This window comes from Podarcis liolepis (genome assembly GCF_965112155.1).
Source record: "Podarcis liolepis genome assembly, chromosome: 4".
Classification (NCBI taxonomy): domain Eukaryota; kingdom Metazoa; phylum Chordata; class Lepidosauria; order Squamata; family Lacertidae; genus Podarcis; species Podarcis liolepis.
The window spans coordinates 69979193-69999122 of record NC_139558.1 but is presented as its reverse complement, the minus strand read 5'-3'; the positions used below and the strand labels follow the sequence as shown (position 1 = coordinate 69999122).

The 19930-nt window shown below is 42.0% G+C and overlaps 1 protein-coding gene across 2 annotated transcripts in view; it reads right to left on the bottom strand.

The window, feature by feature from the left end:
• The window catches only part of MYH15 (myosin heavy chain 15), a 94899-nt gene that overhangs the window by 48589 nt on the left and 26380 nt on the right, over nt 1-19930 (bottom strand). For both annotated transcript variants that reach the window (XM_083498487.1, XM_083498488.1), the window contains exons 10-19: nt 19096-19188; nt 16939-17002; nt 16725-16823; nt 13256-13359; nt 9298-9436; nt 8417-8535; nt 7188-7337; nt 5782-5952; nt 4551-4730; nt 2759-2891 (exon numbers count right to left, since the gene is read on the bottom strand). In XM_083498487.1, the coding sequence (XP_083354613.1) occupies nt 2759-2891; nt 4551-4730; nt 5782-5952; nt 7188-7337; nt 8417-8535; nt 9298-9436; nt 13256-13359; nt 16725-16823; nt 16939-17002; nt 19096-19188 (1252 nt within the window). The remainder of the gene's footprint in view (nt 1-2758; nt 2892-4550; nt 4731-5781; nt 5953-7187; nt 7338-8416; nt 8536-9297; nt 9437-13255; nt 13360-16724; nt 16824-16938; nt 17003-19095; nt 19189-19930) is intronic.

Sequence of the window (19930 nt, the reverse complement as noted above, 5' to 3'; positions counted from 1 at the left end):
TCCTAGAGTTCCCTGAGGTCCAGAGGAAGAGGGATAGACAGTCACACCACTTGGGGAACTGCAGTTCTGTGTGAGGGAATAAGGGTCTCCTAACAACTCTCAGCACCCTTAACAAACTACAGTTCCCAGGAGTCTTTGGGGGGAAAACCATGATTCTTTAAAGTGGTATGACACCGCTTTGAAGGTATACTGCACATGGGACTAACTGGAGTCAGTTCTGAAGACCTGCAAAGAATCTGAGAGGGCACCTGCTATTTTCTACAGCATAACATTTCAGAACTGGATGAGATCTTGAGGCTCATTTAGTCCAGTCCCCTGATCCATGTAGGGCCAACAATGCAGGATGCGACTAGAGAATCCCTGGCAGATGGCCGTCCAGCCTCTGCTGAAGCCAGCAGGGAAGGAGACCTCACCAGCTCCAGATGTGTTGGTTCTGATACAGAATGGCTCTCGGCATTAGGAAGCTTCTCCTGATAGTAAGTGTCCGTGTAAAAAAGACCTGAGTTGTGCCATGTGTTTCATGTTGCTACTAAGACGGCCATGCCCTTTGGCAGACATAGTGTGAAAACCGCATAACAAGTCCCAGGAATAACATTCCGTGGCAGATTTAAAAAAAAACAAAAAATCCCCACAGGCAAGATGACGATTCCTAGTTACCTGCAATGATGTGCAAGTGGCAGGTTGTGTTATTTTGGCTCAGCTCCGTCTCCAATTTGCGTTATGGAGTCTGCATTCTGGCTGCGTCTTCCAGACACCCTCTTATGATTCATGACAACTACATCTACTCACATGAGGTTCTTAATAAATATTCTGTAAATGGATTGTGGCTGTAGGATATAACAGCTAAATCTCTGTAATGAGTCACACTCCTACTTATTTAACATCATTTTATGGAAACCTGCAAATTGCTGCAGTGCCCAAAGAGGACAGTTGCAAATGCGGTTATTTAAGAATTATTTCTGCTCAGTGGAGCAGAACCTTCAAAACTAAGAGATTTGATATTGAGAACCACCATTTTCTTTAATTATCAGGTGCACAATATTTTTTATTTCCTGAAGCTACATTTACTTTACTTTATACTATAAAAGATAGGTGGGGTGTCGCAATTTTAAAAAATGCTTTATATTCCAATAAGTGACACAACATAGCCTATATCTACAAAGAAACAATTCATACTATTCCCTTTTAAACTTTGGGTGACAGCCAAGTAAACAATTCCCCTAGTGCAACCACCTTGTTACACAACAAAGCTTCCTCTCCCTCTCTTCTGCCCACGTGCCCCTTAAAGATGTTCTGGAGGGTTTAGCTGGATACTGCCCCAATCCATATAACCATTCTTCCATAGCATCCATTATAAGCATCAACTGCTGGGCTGAGGTGCAATGAGATCACACATTACTTGTGCTCAAGGCAGTAACTTGTGCTCATGGTTGCTGATTCACACAACCAGTTCACTATGTGCCCACTCAAACCCCTACAGAAGCCGTGTGCAGGCATTCAGGCTCCTGTGTTCATCTTTGTGGGAGTGGTGACATTTCAAGCAGCCTCATCCTCTAGGCTTTGCTCAAAGAGCACAACCACCTGTGGCAGTGGAGCCTTCACACGTACAGCTCTACGTATGAAGGTTTCCTCAAAACATGGACTCCCAATGGTGCAGAAGCCTAGAAGCCTTCATGTGCACAGATGTGGGCAGAAAGAGTCTGTTCTTACAAATGGTCATGCTTTTCACATTTCGGGACTAGCGGAAGAGGTTAATTGGTGCCTCCTTGCCTCCATGTTGATGAGCACAGCAGCATTCATGCCCAAGTAGGCCGTGACTGAAAAATGACATGGCCCCAACTAGGATATATAATTCCAATGTATTGGAAAATGCATACTATTTGTGCGTAGTACAGGTGTCTCCCCATTTACGTTATGTTCCAGGGCCCGCACGCATAAGTGAAAATAATGTAAGTAGGGAGCTGTCAAAAAAGCCCATTTTTTCTGCCCTCCAGCAACTAGAGTTGAAGCTCTGGGGATGCCTAGAGACTGGAGGCTGCGGAAAAGAGGTGGCTACCGCACGCATCATCTGCTAGGCGGGGAGACTCAGCAGCCTAAACAAAGCCCCACTGTGCCTGCAGTCTCTTTGGGGCTTCCTCCATCCTCTCTGAAGACCTCTTTGGGCTCTGGTGAGGGTGTCCTCATGAGCCACAAGGACTCTCTAACTCTCCCGCCATTTCCTGGATTGAATATATCTATTTATTTATTTCTCAGCGCCATGTATATATATGCGGCCACACATGTGTCAGTCTCACATAAGTGGGGGCATGTCTGTAATATACATTTGCTACTTCCAGTATTTTCATGATTCGTGGTTCTGACCTCCCACAGTACTCCAATCTGTTCTCTGCAGAGGTTATTTCACTCATTTCACAGTATCATTCCCACCAACGGTGTATTCATCAGGAGTGTTAAAGACATTCCTAACTGTCTAGCATTTAAAGATGTACCTATAAAGCATTTTATGGGTGCACCTTCAGAATGTAACTCATAGTGCCTATGGCTGCAGCTGAGTGATGTACCAACATCTGAGCCAGAAAGAAAGCTGAGTGATGCACCAACTGTTTGAATCAGTAGAAATAGTCATCCCACAGAGATGTTATGGAAAAAAGTACATTTAAGGCAGCAAGACCTTCAGATCTCATGAGATGGTATATTTACTCAACATTTCTGCTAAGCTTTGATCTAGGAATTAAAGGGAAATGGTCATTCGACTTACCGCTGTCAGCACTGACATAATTTTCAAATAGGCTTGCCAGAAGTTTGTTGGAAGATTTTTGAAAAGTGCTCACTACAGTTTCATTGAGTGGGTCCTTGTTTTTCTCAAGCCAACCCATAATGTTATAGGGCACCTAGTGTGTGTGTGTGTGTGTGTGTGTGTGTGAGTGAGAGAGAGAGAGAGAGAGAGAGAGAGAGAGATGATAGACAGGCAAAAGGGAAGCAAAACAATAAAACAGATTAAATAATCAAGTCTTTTGCTTTTACCTAAATCTAATCTAAATACCTTTTGCTTTTACCTTATAACCATTTAAAATTCTAGTTTATCTATTTATGTATTTATAAACTGCACTTTCATTTTAAAAATGGAAGAGAAATGCAACATCTAAGAATAAAATCAACAAAAAGCATACATAAAAACATAATTAAAAAAACCAGTAACTACTGATTGGTTTGAAAAGAGAACATTCATATTGCAAAAGTCTGTCTGCACAATATAGTTTCCAAAGGACACCTGAAAGAAGGGAGGTAATTAAGGGGGATTTTATGGGTCACTTCAGGAGTCTTCCCAGTAATATATTCATCTTAATATCAGATCTCCATTTTCCTAAATAATCACCACATCCTTCTTCCATGCATGCCCCCAGTCCTTCAGTTCCCCCTATCCCTTAGGAACATGGAAACTGCCTTCTACTGAGCCAGACTACTAATTCATTTGTCCACACCACGCCTAGCTAAGATGGTGACAGATGTTCTTGGATTGCAACTCCCATCACTCCTGATTCTAGGGTTGCAGATTGGGGTCTTTCCTAGCCCCACCTGGGGATGATATGAATTAAACCTTTTGCATACAGAGCATGTGCTCTACCACTGAGTTTCAGTCCTTCTTTGTAGAGACAATAATAATAATAATGCCTAGAGATGAAGACAGAGACTCTGTGGTTGAATTCTAAGGCATATATTTCAAGAGCAGAGAATTTCAAACTGTTTCCAGCAGACTCAGAATGCTCGACTGACTTCATCCCCAAGTTAACTTTTCAAAACTCACAGCGTGGCATTCCTCTCTTGCCATTGCAACCACTTTGGCCCATGACTCCATTCTGTCAGGGGACTGCCATCCAGTGGCGTATCGTGGGTTGTCAGCACCCGGGGCAAGGCAAGTAATTTGCGCCCCCTAACCCGTGGATTTGCGCCCCCTAACCCTAACCCCCAGATGTTGCGCCCGGTGCGGCTGGCACCCCCTGCACCCCCCACGCTACGCCACTGCTGCCATCGGAACAGGGGAGGGAGGCAGGGGGGCTGTTGGGATACAGAGAGCCTCCAAAACTCCTGAGGAACAGTTCCTCTTCCAGCGGTGGGAAAAGCCACACCTCCAGTGGAGAAGAGAGTGAAGGGGCCAGCCAAGCGAGGAAAGGGCTCAAGGATGCTGCTGAGAGCCCCAGCACCTCACCTCGCTGGGCTGGCCAGGAGGGACGCACACCTCTTCCGTAGCCCAGCATGTGCAGAGGGGTGAAACGCAAAGGGGGGGAGGATGCTTGGGATGCCGAAGTTCTTATGTTAGGGGAGAAGCCGGAAGAGGCCAATCCCTGATTCTGCAAGTGACTAAGATGGGCATGAACTTTGTAGATCTGCACTGTAAATAGTTTGCACAATAAAACCTGTAAAAGACAGGTCGGAGTCCTGCCTGGTTACTCGCGAGCAACCACCAGCAGCATCTGACACATTCATTCCAACAGGGCTTCTTGCTTTGAGGTTAATGCCATTGTCCCCATCTGCAAATGCCAAAAACTTACCGCTCCAGCATAGTGCAGGAGTTCAAAATGAGCTTCATATTTCCGCTTTTTGTCAGGCCTGGGTTTCTGCAGATTGGGTGACTTGCCCAGATGATTGTCGTACAGCTTGGCTTTGAAGGTCATATCTGTAGCCTTCGGGAACATGCATTCTTCTTCTAGGATAGACAAGATCCCCATGGGCTACGCACGGCAATAGGGAGATAAATGTTAGGGTTTTGTTTTCCAAGGATGTCATTTTGGTTAGCATGAATGAATACTGCATCTGCAGAATCTCCCCGCTCCCAATAGCTGTTAACATATTACTCTTTCAGACTGCTATCAGACTTGACGACACAGTGTGAAAATATTATATTTTATACAGATTGCTGACACAATATTGATGCTTTGGTTTTCAAAAAGGCTTGGATTGACTTACTTTTCTCAATAAATCAGTCAGAAAACAACCCAGCGTTATAATAGCTGAGGTCTATATAGCTTACTACACAGCATAATGAACACATACCACCAGCTGTGTCTCGTGGCTTGCCAAGTTACTGACACCCATCCCAGTCTTTTTCTGCAGTTCTTGCATTATTAGGCAACATTTGCCTTGGTGGGGCAAAAGTTGTTTAATGGTCTCTCCTAACTAATGGAAAAAACTGGTCAAGAAGATTTATTTGTTTTGAATGTGACTGCTACATCTCTGAGCATGGACAACTATGGAAAAATGAATAAATATAGGTATATCTGTATCTCCAGTGGAAACATTGTTTAGGCTTGTCATGGTGCTAGTAGAAGAAATCAATCTTCAAAAGTATGTTTGTATTCCTTCTTTCCTTTAGAGAACTCAAGCTGGAATAGATGGTTATCTTCCTCAATTTTATGGTCAAAACTAGCTTGTCAGGTAGGTTATGCCCAGAGGCAACGACTGGCCCATGGGTCAAGCAGTAAATTTTACAGCTCACAAAGACATAAACAGGGCCTAGTCAGAGACGCTAGTCACTACATCACATCACTGGTAGGCCTTGGGCTCTCAAATTTCAGCGGTGCCCTGTGCAATGCCAAAATTCGCCCCCCTCGCATCTTGCCTTCTGTTCTACATCCTAGTTGTGGTGCCGCCTGTGGCATCCCCAAGTCTCCACTCCCAGTGTGACCAAACCAGTCGCGCTCCCCTAAATCCACCCTAATCTCATTGTCTTTATGGTAAGCCTTTCCTGCTATCAAACAGAAACCCCAATGATGTTTTCCATACCTTTTCAATGAGATCAATGCAGGCTTGCAAATCCAATCCAAAGTCAATGAACACCCAATCGATGCCTTCCTTTTTGTACTCTTCTTGCTCCAAGACAAACATGTGGTGATTGAAAAACTGTTGCAGTTTTTCATTTGTATAATTGATGCAAAGCTGCTCAAAGCTGTTAAACTATGAGGGGGAGGAAAGACATAAAATTAAATTTACAGAGGAACAAGAACGAAGGCAAATATATGTAAAGTCTGTTAGTATATGATCTGAATTCCTTTAAGACTAACTTCAGTGCTAATGTGCAGAACACAACTGCTTAATTTTCAGATATGGATAGAAGAGCGCCACTGAATTCCCAAAGTGTGCCAGGCATAATATGGCAGGCATATTTTTTGAAGCCCTGATTCAGAGAAGTTCCCCTTGTGCCTAAGTCCCATTGGAACTGCTGTTAGATGAAACTTTGAGCAGAACTGAAGTCAAAGCCTAACCAACATTTCCTGGATTGAGGCTGAAGTAGACTCATTAGGAAAGGTATCTGTCAAAAGGCAAATGTTTTCTACTTTCCAGCAACAGAAGAATTGAAGTCCTGCAAATGTCGGGGCTGTTTGCTAAGAACATGAGAAGTAAATTTGTGCAAACTATGGCATTTTCCTTGCAGTGGATGGTGCTAAGTTATATAAATACTATCTACAGTTTATTGACCCTTCTAATTTTTGTGGTTAAACATTTATGTGCATCTTCTCTGCCTTTGTGTGTGTATTTATATGTGCATTTCTACTGCCCTTGGGTGGATCAAATAAAGTAGGTCAGCTGAACACTGGTAAGCCTGTTGCAAGTATAAGTTTGCAACTTTCATATGAGAACTTGACTACTGCTTATTTCTTACCATCACCAAAAGATCAAAATTGTAATACTAGTTACAGTTCCTTGCTTTCCAAGATGGGTTTAGGAGTAATGTTCCTCATGCTCTTATCAATGATAAATAAACTATACCTATACATTATTGACTAGTTCTCATTGCTCCTGATAAACTCAGCAAGCTGTACAACATGGGTGTGTAATCTGTGACCCTCCAGATGTTGGACTCCAACCCCCATCAGCCCCACCCAACATGGCCAGTGGTCAGGAATGATGGGAGTCAAGCAACATCTGAGGTGACATTCCTGCTAATACAACATTGATAACTGATTCTTTCAACAAACGTTATCTTCTAGCTAAGAGACATAATAATAATTTATAATAATAATTTATTATTTATACCCTGCCCATCTGGCTGGGCTTCCCTAGCCACTTTGGGTGGCTTCCAACAAAATATTAAAATACAGTAATCCATCAAACATTAAAAGCTTCCCTAAACATAATTACTTTAAATCAATTTGTTGCTATCATGAAAATTTTGGGAGGCAATTACTCACATCAAAGATTTCAAAGCCAGCAATGTCCAACACCCCGATGAAGAACTGTCTTGGCAACTTGGTGTCCAAGGTCCTATTGATGCGAGTAACGAGCCACTTGAACATCCTATCATACACTGCTTTGGATAAGGCCCCAACAGAATAGGAAACCTGTAGAAGAGAGGTAGAACAATCACACAATACCATAATAATCCTTGTGATCATGTCTGCGGAAGATACTCCCTTTGAGCATCCTACATGCCAGGTTCAGATCTATTGACATTCTGGGTTTAAACCTAGAATACAATTATTGACCTAAAACATAGATCAGTGTAGCTCAGTATAGAGGGTGTTGGACCTGGGATACTTGATCCAACTATGCAACCTTGATAAAGCAAATCATTTCTCACCCTTAGTCCCTGACTTATAAAACAGGAATAAATATAGCTACATATGAAATCTGCAGGGGGAATTATATTTTTTCATCACCAAGCAACATATTTATTGGCTCAACTGCAATTTATCTAGTTCCTTTTGCACTTGCATAGTTTACTGCTTTGTCCAATGGCAAGGGACTTCAGTGTGATAATGTGTGCTTTAATAATTGCCCAAAGCCATAGGTTTTGCAGTTTCAACTCATCATAAATATGCTCACACAGCTGCATGCAAGATGGATTTCAATATAGCTTTGGAATCTTTGAAGCTGGATTTACAGTTTTGTTTTATGAAAATCCAGCTACGTACTTCCCTGTTTCATGATATCGTCGTGGGAGGTTTTAAAATTTTCTACATTAAGCCCAACTAACCCATATCGAAACCAGTAGCATTTATTTCTGAGGAAATGCGGTAAGGAAATGTGTACTGAAGAAATACAATGGCTTGTATCCAAATACGGTAGTTCTTGCATTAATTGTTTTTTTCAGTTTGTTTGTTTTGCTTCACTTATATGCTGTGTTGTTGTTTTTCATATGCTGGAAGTGTTGTTTGCTAATTTTTAACACTTTGTTATTATTGTGAGCCAATCTGAGCTCAATGTATTTGTTGGAAAGGGTCAGACAAATCATAAATCGAAGCTCAAAAGAGTCCTCCACCCACCTTTAGCTCCACTGCTGGCTTCAGCCCCCCAGTAGCATGCAGTCCCAGACAGATTGCTCCCAAGGGAACTGCAGCCCTCAAAAGAATGATGGTTCTCCATACCAGCATATAGGTTTGGTATCATGCTGGCTCATATAGTTTAAACACCTCCTTACCTGTTCCACACTTTGGCCTTTGGTGACATACTCATTTCCAACTTTCACTCTAGGATGCACCAGACCCTTAAGCATATCAGAGGAATTAATTCCCATCAGGTAAGCAGCTTTGTCAGCACCTGATAGAGAGTTACAATATTTCAACAAGTTCATTGACACAGGATAGGACTGGTTTAGATTTACAGATCACTCATTTACTGGGATAGACTCTAGCATTTTTTAAACAGCAACAATGGAGCATGAAAATCAAATTGGCTATATAAATCCTAGCTAACACCTACCCTGTACTAGAATTTAATATATTTAAAAGACGGCAGACCTCTACATCATAGATCCTTCCTGAATTCACTGTGTTTCTCTAACCCCAAGTACCTGAGTCTGAAAGTCTAGATGCTGCTCTTGTTGTGTTTTGACATTTATTTTCCCCCAGGAGAGTAACATCAACATCATGGAAAACACAGAAGTGTCATGATATGTATGTTCCAATCACATGGAAATGACAATCGCAGAAGTGAGAGGAATAAAACTTGAAGATTATGTATGATCTGAATACAGATCACACAGCAATAACAAGGCTTATTCACATGTTTCAATGAACACAGATATAAGCTGGCCCTACAAATGTACAAGTGTTTGTGTGAAAGATTGTACCCTTGATGTATAGCTTAACTATTGTGTGGACAGTCTGTACAGTTGCTGAACATTACTTGTGAATAACTGTACATGTGCACAGCTCAACTATTTGTGTACACAGATTGTGCACTCATTGAATGTAACTTGTGAACATCCCTGCAGTCATTTAAAACAGACCTTGCCTTGCAGCCTCGCAGCTCAACACAGGGCATGGAACATTGCGAATGGGCAAATACGGAAGAGCTTACTTTCAGTGCCATCGGCTTCTGCCTGCTCCTCCCTGGCTCTCTGTTTAAATTTCATGTTTCCAAAGTGCATAATGGCACCAGTGAGCTTGTAGGCACCATACTTTTCATCCGCCACAAAGCCCAAAATATCCATGGCTTGCTGTGGGAAGTAAAAAGAACAGGACATTTTGTCACTTGCCTGTGAAACAACATGCAGCTTTATTTTCTAGAGCTCTTTCACGGCACGGCTGATGTTTGTGCTTGTTCTGGTATTGATCTTTCAAAAAATAAACTAGAGGAACAAGAAGCCTCTGCTATTTATTTTGAATCTGCCCTATTCCTCAAAAACAGAGAATAGTTCCTACCACTAATAATCTACTGAAGAGAGAGAGAGAGAGAAAGAGAGAGAGAGAGATTTTTCATTTTTAAGGTAAGCAAATAAAACCTTCAACCAAAAAAATAGCCCAACAACTGCAATGGCATGACAGCTGAACATAATAGTGCTACACGCCAACCCAATCTCTGCCGAGCGGCTGCTTGAGGTTCCAGGGGTTCCAGGAGCTCAGCCAGGGTTGCGTTTCCATTGGGAAATCAAGGCACAGTCTTGAAGAAATATGGTTTATTGTACCCATATTTACACCTGGGTCTACTTTGGAGAGAGTTCAGAGCATTACATCACAAGAGGGACTTGCTTCCCACAGCAGCACAGCATTGGAGTCTCTGTCCCAGCCTGCCAAGATGGTTCTGCCCTGCATGGCTTCTGCCTGGAGTTCTTGCTCCACCCTTCTCCTTCCTAAAGACCCTTGCTAGGGAAAAAAACCCCGTCTCATGTTAAACAGCTATTTTTTTCTGTGGGCACAGCCCCACCTTCCCTGTTTTCCTATGTCATGGAAGCTGAAATCATACACCCTTCTCCACCCATGGTAACCATGGGAGCTTCCCACTAGGTCCTTGTCAGAAAATCTCTTGCCCTGTTGATGGTTTTTATTGATGGGGTAATGACTCACTTCCAGCACCTTTTGCCATTCTTAATAACTTCTATCCTAAGTGAGGCCCTGGTCTGGCATATTTCCTTCAATACTCCAAACATTATCTAAATTCTACCATTTATTAATTTCTAGCATTCACTAACTCTAGCATTTATGGGTGCCCTTGCAGCCCCAAACTCTGTTGCCCCAGACCTGTAACAATATTCTTTTTTGCTATGGGACTAATACAGAAGAAGGCAATCACTGCTATCATATTCATCAATCAGAGAGACTTAAGGCATCATAAACAATGTTGTTTCACTTGTCTCTGCTTTCTCTTTTTGAGGAGACAAATAAATATATTAATACAACAGGTCTGTTCAGAACGTTAGTAGTGAGAATCTTTCTAGTCCAAACTTAGTGAAATTACAAGGTCTATAGGGCTAGATTTATGGTTTAGCAATGTATGAATAGCTCCTTCAGGAGAAAATAACCCATGATGTAGCAGTATAGAGGGGAGAAAAGAAGCCAGTTACATTCTGTGCCAATTAATGGCCATTTTTTACATATGTGGAATGGAGAACACTATGTTGACTGCCATCAGCACAGATCTGGACTTCCTGGTTGCTTCCTCCTTGTTAGAACTATGTTTGTGTATGTTTTGTCTCCTTTGATTGATGGAGATGATGGTGATGATATGATATAGAAGATCCCTGCTTGAAGGATTGACAAAAATAGACAGTAAGTGAATATGATTGAAGAGCATACAATATAATATGAACAAGAACACTTACTTCTGGCAAGAGGAGGGTGGACCCTTTCTCACTGTGTGGATTTAATTGTGTCCATTTAATATATACTACTGGAAATTCAATTAAAATATGGGGGATAAAGAATATTTTTTATAATGCTTTAAGTCACCCTGATTGACAAATATAACAGTGAGTCTTCTCCTGTATTCCACCGATGAGAATTCCCCACAAACTTAAATCATTGATTGTTTTTTTCCTAAATCACGATATATTGTCTTGTCCTGTCAATCTTATTAGCATTAAAAAAAGCTACTCCTTTCTGTAAAAAAAAAAATGGTGCTTTGTTTTGTTTGTTCCTTGATGAAATGGATTTGATGTATAAACTTTTCTGCAATGGTAATTTCCCAAGATTTACTGTAACCAAGATGTACCGTGAGAGTCCTATTGCTCTTTCCACAGTTCCATTATCACAAATCTTTCAGCAGCTAAAATGAATCTAAACAAGCCCTTAAATACTACATTCTCTCTCCCCCCCTCCAAAAAAAACCTGCTTAGTTATTATATTACTCTCATTGAGTACCCAAAATCTCACTATCTGTTGCCACTCTCAGCCCTGACCACAATCCCGCCAATGGTCTGCAAACACTGTGTCCTGCATGTGTGTCAGTTTCACTGAGGTATAATACCACATGTGGGCTATTCTAATGTATTCCCTTTAACATATGCAGAAGCCAGGACCCTCTGATCATTTACCGTATCCAAAACTACATTCTCAAAATGCCTGAGTCCTCTGGTTGCTTGCTGCTCACTTGGTCTGTTGGAAACAACATAATTTATCTGATAGATACTAAGCAAGTGACTTTTGCATTGGCTTATCTTTCTCTCAAATTGTTGTTCCCATTGTTCAGATGAGGAGTGTTAATACAGAAGTACCTTAGCCAGCAAGATCCCTCACCTTTCCAATCCCTAAATACACTATAAAAGGATGGATGGTTTAATACCAATAACAGGGGAAACTTATTGGGATTATTCTGGATTGCTATGTTGTCCATACTAAAAATATGCATTATGTGCAATGTGAATGCATTACAAAGTACTTGAGAACATCAAAAGCGTAGGGAATAGCATTAAAAACGCATTATAGGATAGCATTAAAAATCCATTATGGGATATGCGCACATAATGATGTCAATATCTTGTGAATCCCAGAGGAATGAAATTTTACAGCTCGGGAACAGTCACCCAAGAGTACCTCAGAGAGGCACCATTCACATTTGATGGGAACTCTCAAAAGGTTACTTGAGGTTGACTACAGAGATTGCAATGAGCAAAATAGTTGATCTCTACATATATATCTACATCAAGAGGGGGAACCTTCACCCCACGCACAACCTTCTGGGGCCTCCATGCCAGCTGTGGGCAAGACAAGAGATAGCAAAGTGAGTGGGATCAGAGACAACAGATTTGATCCTTACCTTTGTACAATAGGCTACATTCCAGCCACGTGTCTCTCCTTCCTCCAAGCAGGCAAGCAAGAGGCATTATCACAGCCCAGACACTTGAGACACTTGCAGAGCATAGCCTACTCAGAGGCATAGTCTGTGAAGAGTCCCAAGGGCCACATTTGGCCTGTGGCCTGGAGATTACCCACCACTGCCCTACATCAAAATGGACTTCTTATACCTGGTGTGTTTTTCTTAGTGCTGCTGTCTATGATTCTATGATATGACCATCGCGTTGTATCAAATGTTCAATGGAAATCCCTTGTGGAACAAAAATTTTGGATACCACCTACTGTCTCTGCCAAGTTTTAAAGAATTATTAATGCTGATACACAGATTTAGTGTTGCTTTTTATAATATCTGTACATATAGAGATAAGAATTATTTTCCTATGTACTCAAGACCTAATGGAAACCTACAAAATGTAATGGAAACCATAGCCCTAAGGCTATGTCTGCATTTCCCCACTCTCCCTACTCTGAAAGACTTAAAGCAAGAAGAGAGGTTTGGCTGAAGGGGACCCTATGCTAGGAGCATCCTAAATACTGAAATGCACCAGATGCCCTGACTTGGTAGCACAGTTGTGCTCAGCTACTCTATGCTACACCACGTTTTCCATGTGCGGGGTGTGCAGTGCTTCAAATCTGCTGCTACAGTTTTAGTGAGAACAAAAGAAATATCTAACCACAGCAACGTCTCCAACAGATTATGGCTTGCAAGATTTTGCAATCTTTAATCAAAATGAATCATATCTTACATCAGTTGCCAGCAGCTCTTCCCCATCATCCAGATTGTCCACAGTAACTACACCTTGTGAGCAGAAGTGGAAGTCGTAGGGATTTGTCGACACCAGGAGCATATCTGCAAATAAGAAAAATTAAAATAGCTTCTCTTCTTGAGATCTGGTCTGTTACTGAGTATATATACCTCATGAGCCAACATGTACCCTTAAATGCAATGTCATAAGACAAGGTTTATGGTGGCATCACAATGACAGTGGAATATCGTTGGAAGAAGTTAGACCTGCAGAAATGTGTAGAGTTTAGCTCCTAAATTGGATCACTTATAAGTGCCATATGCGTGACTTCCACAGGAAACACCAGGAGAAAGAAGTTGGTCACCACCACTTGAAGTCTGACAAAGATTTCTTCTGAGCCAACCTGCTATTTGTTCACAAAAGTACATAAAAGTTTCCTCCACCACAAACCACTTTGATATGGACTAGGGAACTTGTTGCTCTTCAGATGTTGCTAGGTTAAATAAGTAATCCACTTCTGACATCTTGCAGTGCCTGGATTTCATCTTGAGGTGGAACTGCAAATGATCTTTATTTCTGTGCTCAAATAATCAAGGGTGGTATTCAACTCTGTTTTACTCAGAGTAGACCTGTTGAAATTAATGGACCTTGCTGCACAGTGCCACCTAGTCGCTCTTGTGCTCATACAGCTAATTCCACTTGGCCAAAAGCCCCCAAGTCTCACACCTTGGTCAACTTGGTATCATACGGTGCCATGCTTTCAGATCCTTCCTCTTCTGCAACAGATAAAAGGCAAGAGAAATTGCACAGGCCCAACAAACTCTAAGTCAACTAAAGAGCCTCAGCTGATTCCAGTGCATTGATCCCCTGTAGAAAAGCACTGGAAATTCAAATGACAGTCAAGAATATTAGCCAAAAAGCAAGACAAAAGGAAGACTCAGGAGATTTGTTAAGACAACAGGATGTGTGTGTACTATAGACATTATTACCGACAGTAATTTCTCTCTCTCAGTAGGACTACTTATGAGCAACTGATTGTAATAGTTAAATAAAAATTTGGGTGGTGACTGATGCATGCAACCATCTCTGCGAATGTGTGTAGCAGAGGAATAAATTCACCATGGAAGGTACATTTTCACAGTACAATATTTGCGTTCAAATCCTGTTAGCACAAAATTACTTTGAAACAGTTCCTTTAATCTTCCTTAATTAGACCACAGCAAAGGCTAACTGGGTTAAGGGTTTAGCAGATGGACCACTCTGCCGGGATAACAAGAACTCAAATGAGATTATTACTGCTTTTGCCAAGCAGCAATTTAGCGCATGGATAAAGGGATGCTTCGCTATATTAGAAGAAGCACTGCCTAGCTGGGGATTTCTAGCAATCTGCATCAACTCACAATCAGCATGTATAAATATCACGAGGCAAAGATGTGTCTTAGGCAAAACCCTATCTACAGATCCAAAGAGAATAATATATTAGAGGATAATATATAAGAACATAAAAAAGAAGATGGCTGGATCAGGCCAATTGCCCACCTAGTTCTAGCATCCTGTTCTCACAGTGGCCACCCAGAAAACAAGCAGAACATGGGCATCTGAGCACTGCAACTTCCCATGGTCTCCAGCATTTGTTTATTGAAAGGAATTCTAAACTGCCTGAGAGGACACAATGCCCTTACAAGGCAGTGTACAATTCTAAAATGAAATGAAACTATATATAACATTATCGTTTGAACCCATGTACACATTAAATGGATCCCAAGTATAGCAATTAATGAAACACAGATTGAATTAAAATGGTTTCTGTTTTTTTTAAAAAGAACAAGTGAAAATATATGGAAGGGAATCAAGCAAGGAGATCCACCCAATGGGGTGGAAGCCAGATACCCTGGGAAGTGTTGCCAATTTCTTTGTTTAGCACCAGCACCAATAACATTCTAGGACATCACATAGCCCAAAGGCATTTTAAGGGTATGTTCACACAAACCCTGTCTTATTATGTTTTTATATCTGTTGGAAGCCACTCAGAGTGGCTGGGGCCACCAAGTCAGATGGATGGGGTATAATAAATAACAAACAAACAAATAATAGTTCCACACCCAGTGTACTCCCACTGTTAGTATACATTGCGTGTGTAGGTCCCCAGGCCACCCCTCAAATAACTTCACACATAACATGTAATTTAGTTTTGGTTTTTGGGCACTATTTTGGCCACAACTTTATTAAAATACAAAATCAGTGAGTGGTCGTTTAGACATTGGTTATGACTATCTGTCCCCCCGCCTGGGACAGAACTGACATCCCGAGCTCCGATCGGTAGCCAGTAGAAGGAAAAGTCAAACTTGGGGGTCATTTGAGCTAAGCGTCGGACCCACGCTGCTCACCCCAGCAGCTCCCCGAAAGCTTGCCAATCCTGGTTCCATGACAGGGATTGGACGAAATCGTGGCAAGCCCCAGGATTCCTTTAACGGAATTCCCTTCAGCGCAATAGGAGGGGCAGGCACAGCCTATCCTGACCCCTCCACCACCAGCATATTATAACCAATGCCTAACCGCAACCTTACAAGTTGTGACAAATTGCTGAGTAGTAGGCAAAAACCAAATGTCACAGCCAATCACCAAATGGCAAAATTCCTACTAGGCCCCTGCGCCAAGGCAGACGACCCCATGACAGGCAAAGCAAGGTCAACCGGAAAAGAGGGCGGGTGGGCGGGTGATCCGATGCACTCTGCAAAGAGAAAGAGAAACCAGAGTGCACCAATATTTAAAGACTATGGTCCCACCCACCCAATTTGCAACATACAATTTGCCCCAGCAACCCGGTTATCCAATCACAATGCCAGGCAACAACTATTAACCTGCCTGGCAACAAGAGGCCTGGCCCGGTGGCCCACACCGCAACACGTGCTCTCATTTATTGGAGAACACGCTTTAACACAACATTAGTGCCAATCCAGATCAGCCCTGTAGCTTCTCAAACCAGTTTCAATCCAATTAGAAAAAGTAAGCCACATTTGCTTTATACTGCAGAATGGTTTGAACATTTGAGACAGCCATTGCACAGGTGACAGCTTCAGTGGTGGGGTGTAGGGGGTGATGTTGCCGAGACAGGAAAACGAAAAAGCTCATGAGTATTGAGTGAAGAATTCTCTCTTAGGTGAACAAAACCATGTAAATTGAGGCTTCAAACACAGCAGGGGAAGGGAACGACCTTGCCGTGTATTGAGCTGTCAATGTGAACATACCCCAAATGAAAAAATGAAAAGCAGTGGGGCTCACTCCCATAAAAGTGTGCATAGGATTGCACCAACAAGCAGTTACAAAAAGTGTAAAAACAACAACCCACCACTGAACCTAATTGGGTTCTGCAAGTCACCTGTCTTTAGTTTTTCATTCTTTAATGCAGCAGTGCTGATCATAGTTGCATTTCTTAATTTGCACATACCACGTCTTTCCTTTCTCTTACCTTGTAGCTCTGCTTTTTTCCCAGACAAGATCTGGTAGAAGATATGGTAGTCTCTTTCACCTGGTTGTTGGAAAATAACTCGGGATTTCTCTAGCAGATCTGGTTGGGTAATGAAGAATTACATTGAGAAATACTGTAGGTTGAAACATGGAATCTGAATATACAGCTCAAGTAATATAGCTCAAGTAAGTATAGAAATTAGCATGTTGCTTACAAATTTCAATATCCGCTGAAGATAGCTTGCCTGTAGTTCCAAAATGGATTCTGATAAATTTACCCTAATTTGTACAAAAGAGAATATATCAATACACATAGCTGCAACAGCCAACAGATAGAAAAGGAATATAGAACCAATTAGAAATATGAACAAAAAAGCAAGGGCGGGCATCTATTTGGAGATGCTTTAGATATTGGTTGTCATGGTTTAAGGGGGGGGCTAAATGATGAGTGGATACATTCAAATAATTTTAAACATTCCTTTCAGGTAGGCAAGGTTTATCACCTCACATGTATGAAGTGAGATTAAGGCGGGGGGACGGGGACCCATGTAATCTGCTTGAAACAGATTGTGCAACCTCCAGATGTCTAAAGATTCTCATATCTCCTCTGTCTTTGTTAAGTACGGGAACTGGGAAACTGCAGAGACAGACAATGGTTTCAGCAGCTTTGCATTCTGCATACCATAATTATAACAACAAATTATAACCCTTCTGTTGACTTGTGACCAGCTTGCTTTGCATCCTTTGGGGCATTGTTCTGCATGACTTGTGTGCTTTACTTAACACAGTGTTACACAAGAGCACGGCAGTAATTGTGCTGTGCTGCAGTTGTTATCTGCATCCCACTCATCCATTCAGAAGATGTAACCACCTTCCATCTGCTGGACAGGAGGATGCAGCACTCAGTTCATTGATACGTCATTGCTGTACTTGATTAATTGGTCAAATTATCCCCTTGACAACCTTCTTGCATGGATATATGCACCTTTCTGCTTTCTGACATTTCCTGTGGTTTATGCATGCTGCTATGTCCATCCCTTCCTAGTTCCAATTACCAAGCTCCATTATTTTTCTGTGAAGTGCTCCAAAAATATCTGTATGGAGGATGTAACGGGTGCTTTATAAATATCAAGTGATTGTCCAAACAGAACTCAAGTCCGCTGGCTGACATTCAAAATATGTACAATGTGTTCAATAAACACCTGTTGTGAGAGGGAGAAGCAAGATCACGGCAGCAGCCTCCAGACAAAGCCAACCTGTGTTCAAAGCTTGTCCGCACAACTCCTGCCTCGCAAGTTTAGGAACTCTGCAAAAAGCCGTGTCTCCAGCTGTATGGATTGTGTAGTTGGCTGGGCGAATGTTTGGTGAAGACAGGGATTGCTGCTTCAGTCCTGTTCCACCCGCTACACAGCAGAGACTACTGCGAAGTGCTTAGTCAGAAGGGCAAAAGGTGAGACTGGAAGCAACATCTGTAGATGTTTCAATAAGTGCCTTTCCACGCTTACCATTTTATAGTGGAATAGCTAATTGGGGATTTAGATTTGGGGGCATATTGATAGACAACATTGGTATCATTCAGCTAGTATCCCAGAATAATGGCCTCACAACCCCATATTTCTTGGAACGCAAACCACCACTCCCCCAACTTTTGTGAAGATCCAGAATGGATTCTCAATATTTTCAGTTGTGTGGCATGTGTGCAAGCAGCATTCCAGTTTCTGTGAGGAGGGTGGGTGGGTGGGGTTGGGAAGATGCCTATTTCATGCCACTTTTTCTGACAGGTGCAAGCTGTTGGTATGCAAGCTCAGTTCAGAGATGAAATGTGGCAGAAAGAGACAGCGATACTGAGGCAAAGTACTGGCCATGACAGCAGCAGAACAAATTTCATCAGAGGAACTAGGCTTGCTATCGCCTCAGGCAGGCATGTAGTTACTCTTCTAAACTCCTATACTTCCACAAGGTCAATATTCTGGAATTAGTTAATTAAATAGCCATGAAAGAGTTATCCCCATGCTCATGCTCATAACTCTGACATTTACTGGCTGGCAGAACACGAGAGTTCATTAGGGGTGTGACTACAGCTACTGAACTTTTCTCAGCTCAGGCACAACCTGCCAATCACGTTGACAGGAAATCCCTACACTGCTCTCTAATAATAGCAAAGTGTGAGCAAAAGTGTCGATAACTAGCTACAAATTCACTCTTACAAATGTCAGATCAAAAAACAACTCTTTCACCACAAATGGTAGGTGTGAAAAGGCCCTAAGTATCAGCCGTACAGCTGTCTATGTTGAATGCTGAACATTTTTATAAATACGGTATTACTAATGAAGGCAGACTGGTAAAGTACCACAGCAATAAGGCATACTTACAAAGCGTGAGGAGTTGTCATTTCTCAGAGTTTTGGCATTCCCGAAGGCTTCCAAGGCTGGGTTGGCTTGGATGATTTGATCTTCCAAAGTCCCCTTGCAATGCAAAAGATGGAAGTACATTTAGGGCACAACCCTGCACTCACAATTTGCCAACTAAAGGGCTTTAAGATTTGGTCGAAACTCAACGATTTTGGCAGAATGCATCTCTGCCATTTTAAAAAATGCACTTGTGGAAACTCCCAAATATTTATTTCATAAAATTTATGCACTGCTTGACTGCTAAAAGAAAGAAAGAAAGAAACCTAAAAGTGATTTACAAAGATGCCAAATGTGTGGTCTCTTTCTATGCTAAAGGAAGTGGGGAAGTTTGGAAGCAACTTAGAAGGGGATATTTAAAAAGTCTTATAGGCTAAATTTCTACACTTTACTTTGCTGTATATTTTGTGGTTTTAAATCTCTGCTGAGGCTCTTTCACCAAAGAGTACTTGCCCAAACCTGAATCTCAGGCATCCAGGGAATTCTTTTATTTTACCTATAGTAAAGGTAAAGGTAAAAGGACCCCTGACTATTAGGTCCAATCGAGGCTGACTCTGGGGTTGCGGCACACATCTCGCTTTATTGGCCGAGGGAGCCAGTGTACAGCTTCCGGGTCACGTGGCCAGCATGACTAAGCCGCTTCTGGCGAACCAGAGCAACACACGGAAACACCGTTTACCTTCCCGCTGGAGTGGTACCTATTTATCTACTTGCACTTTGATGTGCTTTTGAACTGCTAGGTTGGCAGGAACAGGGACTGAGCAACAGGAGCTCACCCCGTCGTGGGGATTCGAACCAC